The 4,638-nt window shown below is 44.7% G+C and overlaps 1 protein-coding gene across 1 annotated transcript; it reads right to left on the bottom strand.

Moving 5' to 3' along the window:
• Positions 1-1,083: 1,083 nt before the first annotated feature.
• Positions 1,084-2,101, bottom strand: LOC120952860 (microfibril-associated glycoprotein 4-like). Its single transcript, XM_040372408.2, has 2 exons — positions 1,340-2,101; positions 1,084-1,257 (listed from the first exon to the last, which is right to left on the bottom strand). Exons 1-2 carry the CDS (start codon positions 2,050-2,052, stop codon positions 1,128-1,130), a joined length of 843 nt encoding a protein of 280 aa, XP_040228342.2. The 5' UTR covers positions 2,053-2,101; the 3' UTR covers positions 1,084-1,127.
• Between the last annotated feature and the right edge of the window lie 2,537 nt (positions 2,102-4,638).

Below are 4,638 nucleotides of genomic sequence, written 5' to 3'. Positions count from 1 at the left end.
AGAAAGAGAGAGAGAGAGAGACAGACAGAAAAAAAGAAAGAAAGGCTAGCTTAAATAATAATAGTTTAACTCCGAACCTTACAAAACACGTGTAAAAAGCTGAACATACGTGAGTGGCAGGTATTTGATGGCGGACGCTACTTCAGCCGGGCTCGAAACAATCAGGATTCTTTTATTTCTCTCTTATCACCAGGCATGCTTTCGTCTGTTTCAATCGGTGCTGTTGGTTGGCGTTTGTTGTTGGTGATGGTGATGCAATTTTAATACGGAAAACATCGTGCCAACGCCGAGCGGCATACACATTCACAGTATATCGTGTACAATTGGTTCAGCAAGTAGATTATCATAATTTTATACGATCCATCGGATGGTAGCGTATAGTTGTTGTTGATTCGATGACACTTCCAGTGCGTGCTTTTGCTGTTTTTTGTTTTGCCTTACAAATGCTGATTGAGCTGGTCGTTCTGTAAGTTGTTTGTTTGCCGTGCGCTCGAGCCGCTTGCGTTATTTTTTCCCCCGAACTTGATGAGTGGTTGGTTGGAACATAAACAAGCAAAGCAAAAGCGAATAAATAAAAACAACAATCGGAAAGCTTCCACACAAACACAGCAACACACATGAGGTAGCGTTTTTTCGCAAGGTAGCCGGTTTATTGATTTTCCTGCGCGTGCAGGGTATCTGCTTTTGGCCGCTTCGAGAACCGCTTTGTCAGGAAGGGCGGGAAGGACGTTCGTTTCGAGGTCGACCCTCAAAGGCAGGGTACACTTTTCAAGGGCAACGCAGTATAGTCCGCGAACAGCTCGAGGCAGCGGTTGTTTTTGCTCCTTTGCGTTTGCTTCGGTGAGATCGATGAATAGCAAACGGCTAAAAGTGAGTCATTTCAATGCTAATGCGGCCCATAGTTGCATGAAAGTGGGCAATAAGAGTGAATGTTACAGCAGTCAAGGGTCTGATTTTCTGTTGTTGTTCGAGCGCATTCCATAAGACGTTGTATGGCAAAGCATTGGATAGATTTTTGTTGGAAAAACCACACACAACATGACGTATGATAAAACAATACAGTGATTGGGGTATTGTTGTTGATATTGAAGGGATTTTGAATTTTGATTTAAATTATCTGAACTTTGCTACGGTGCACTACGAAGCCGAATCATCATTTTTGACGATTTCAACGACTGAAACGCTCCGGTATAGGTGAACCAAATCAGCCCCATTTCCGTGCCCTGGCTGGTGGTAACATAAATGCCGTTTAGGAAGCTGAAAATAGTACAAAACATTAGCCATGAATGCTTTGAAGCCGAAAGTATTTTAAGGTTAATTAATGCGCTTGGAACCTCACCATGAGTAACAGTCCTTGAACCACCAGCCGCCACCGTACTGGGCGCCACAGTTCAACCCGTGCTCATCGTTATCCTGATCGTAGGTAGAAAATTTGGAACCGACGTGAAACGATAGCGAATCACCAGCTGTGCCGGCGTATTTGCCCACCGTTTTTATCGCATACTTTTCGCGCTCCGTGCCAATGCTAAACGCATCGTAGTGTGCGTACACGGTGGTACCTTTAAAGCTTTCCATAACGATCAGCAGCTCGTGCGGTCCTTTGGCCAGCAGTTGCTCGAGCGCTCTCAAACCAAGCCAATGTTCACCCAGCGGGTTACCGAAGCCGACCCGATACTCTTCCCAGGTACGGTTAAAATTGAGCGAACCGTTGAATCGTTCCTGAAACAGGATCCAATCACCCGCCAGGTTTTGTCCACCGGTGAGTTCGGCTATTTTTTCCAGCCTATAGATGTTCGATCGCCCTGCTGCGGGGAGTTTATCCGCCCCCGGAAAGGGACGTAGTTCACCCAAACCGCAGATCTGCTCCAACTGTTGGGATTGATTTTGAGCAATTTCGGTGAGCGTTGCTTGCAGCCGATTCTCCATCTCTGTCAGATGGGTCAGCAGTAACTCGAAGTGGAAGCCCGGCAGATCAACACTAGCGGCTAGGAGTTGCTGACGGTGGGTAATTTGCGCTGCACCAAACACGATGAACACTGTTGCGAGCAGCATCTTTCTTGCTTTTTGATTTACTGCAGACTGTCGTCGAGAGTTGTTGAACAGAAAATGAAGAGCAATGTATGGATGGTAGGCTGCATTACTACAATGGTTAGGACAGGCGATAAGCAAGTAAGTTATTTTTAAATCAAATGGCCAATTTTGTGGTTTTTGCGGGAGCTGATTAACGAGAGTGATAAAAGCAAAAGAAGGGTAGTACTGGTATCGTTGCGACTTTAGGTCGCTCTGTTTAAGTTTGTCTCAGAGGCAATTAATGATTCATATGTTAGTGAGAAGTTGTTCATAAGATTTGAGTTCCGGTTTGTTTTTTTGTTTTCTTATTTTTTCTTAGACTGTCTTTTTAGACAGTTTTGTTAGACTGCCATAGTCGCTCTAGGTCTAGTAGTCTTAGTCACTAATGCGTTTTGCTATCTGGGACTGACTGATGTACCCATAGCAAGAGAGATGGATCCTCCATAGGGCAGATTGGGGAAAGACGGTCCATACAAGGCTTGAGTCCGCATGATGGGTATGTTACTGAGTCATACGAGCTGCCGCCTGTACCAAGTGACAGGCCCAATGATCAAGAACAAATAACTGCTTGCCATAAGTTCAACCGGTAATAGGGTCTATACCCACAGTGGTAAAGGAGCTCAGCTGTCTTGGAGTACTCGTAACTTCACACAACGACATCATCATGGAGACCAGGGATCTCCAAACTACGGCCCTCGAGAGTCTATAATGTGGCCCGTGGTGTCTTTGTAAAGATTCAAATGAAAAGACTATTTTGTTGACAAATTCAATCGAAATTTTTACAACTAGCATTTGAAAGCCGTTAATCAAACTTGAATAACAGAAAGCTGCAGGAACTTGATATATTTAGCTACTATTTTTCTAACTTTTGACGTTCACCTGACGAAGATCGGGATCGATACAAGGATTCAAAAATCTGTTCTCCTTTTGCTTCTTTTGTTTATTAACCTGATTTTATTGGTAAGACAAACTACGTATGATCGTATGAACTACAGATCTCTATATGGGAACAACTTTCTCAATTCTTCAGGTTTGATTTCAGTATCTATCAAAATAATAATAATGATGATTGGATTATGTGGTAATGTTAGCTAAGTAATTGTACTGCAAATGTTTTATTGTAACTGATACAATAAATTACCCCAAGCACAACAAACATCTCGAGCAGATAATTTAAAAAATGACCACAATTATTCCATTTTAAGAGGACCTTGTAAACAAACAAAAAATTATATCTTGAGGCAAAGCGGAGCGGGCATTAACCAGACAAGTATCGCTACAACAAGATAAATAAACATCATAAAATGATTCGATCTGCAGGGCAGGAGGTGCGGCAAACATGAGGTACACAACATAATGCCCCAAAACAGGGCTATCAAGATTGTCTACCATAAGGTCGGTGTGTGTGCGTGTGTGTGCGTGTGTATTCCTTTTCGGCAAGTGGGCGGCAGAATCAAGCGGTAGAAGTTAATTTTTCAAAACTTCCAAGCCAACGTTCAGGCCACAGGAACGCCACGGTGTGGGTAGTGGTCGTAGCAAGGTGCCCTTTTAGACTAATCCTTCCAACGACACAGCTTCCGCTGCAAAAGCTCCCGAGTGGCCACTCTCGGCGGTTGATCGCTGCTGGGACGTTGGAGGGTTTGCTTTTGTTTTATAATTGGAGCAAGTGCGGTGGGCAAAAGGGGACGAAAGAGACACGGTGTACTCACCCGGCCGCTGCCCGCTGGAATGTAAAATGATAGCATAAATTTGTTACAAGATTTTATTTTTAATGAGATGATTAAAAGTTAACTTTACACTTCTTCTTTGCGTTGAGCGCCGGCTTTTTTTTGTTGCTGCTGTTGTGTTCCGTTCCCTTTCCTCTTTGGCTGTCTGTGTGAAAAGGCTAACGTCTGGTTTCGCGTTTCGCTCTCACCGTTTCAAACGATCGGTAACTTCCTCTTCGCTAGTACCCTTTTCCATCGCAACAGTTTCCCTTTTTGCCAGTGGGTGGGTGGGAAGCTCGGGTGGTTAACCGGTGCAAGAAACAGAGATTAGCAAAATGAGCGGAAGCGCTCAACGCAATGCGGAACCCGTAGCGCAAAAAAAAAAGAAAGGAACGGTGAGAGGACACCGCACAAAAGGGGCAGGAGAGGGGAAACATTCCCTAACCAGGTTTATTAAGCGAGCCGGATCGTCGAAAAGCTGCCCGGAGGCTTCGTGCGTTCGTGCAAAGCGTAACGGCGGAGAGCTTTACGGTAGGCCGGGCAGGCTTCAGGAGTTGCAAATGAGCGAACGGAAACGGAGCGACCGGAAACGGTTGCGGTGGCACAGGGGGTACAGAAAAAATGTGTTACAAAAGTGAGAACAAATTCATGTGCGAAGGGCTAAAAAAAAATTGCTTGCCCACGGGCATGGGAGTGTGGCGCAAGGCTTGTTAGTAGGCATCACATTTGCGCGAATGTTTGAGCAAACATTAAATTACATGTATTTCGTGTAGGAAAGTTTTAACGAACCCACGGGACACCGGTTCCGGTGTTGTCGGTGGTAACCATCGTGCATTTGAATGGAGATTTGAACCTTCAATCG

Source organism: Anopheles coluzzii, chromosome 2 (assembly GCF_943734685.1).
Source record: "Anopheles coluzzii chromosome 2, AcolN3, whole genome shotgun sequence".
NCBI lineage: Eukaryota > Metazoa > Arthropoda > Insecta > Diptera > Culicidae > Anopheles > Anopheles coluzzii.
Note: the sequence above shows the minus strand (reverse complement) of the source record. Positions and strands in the feature narration are given on the sequence as shown.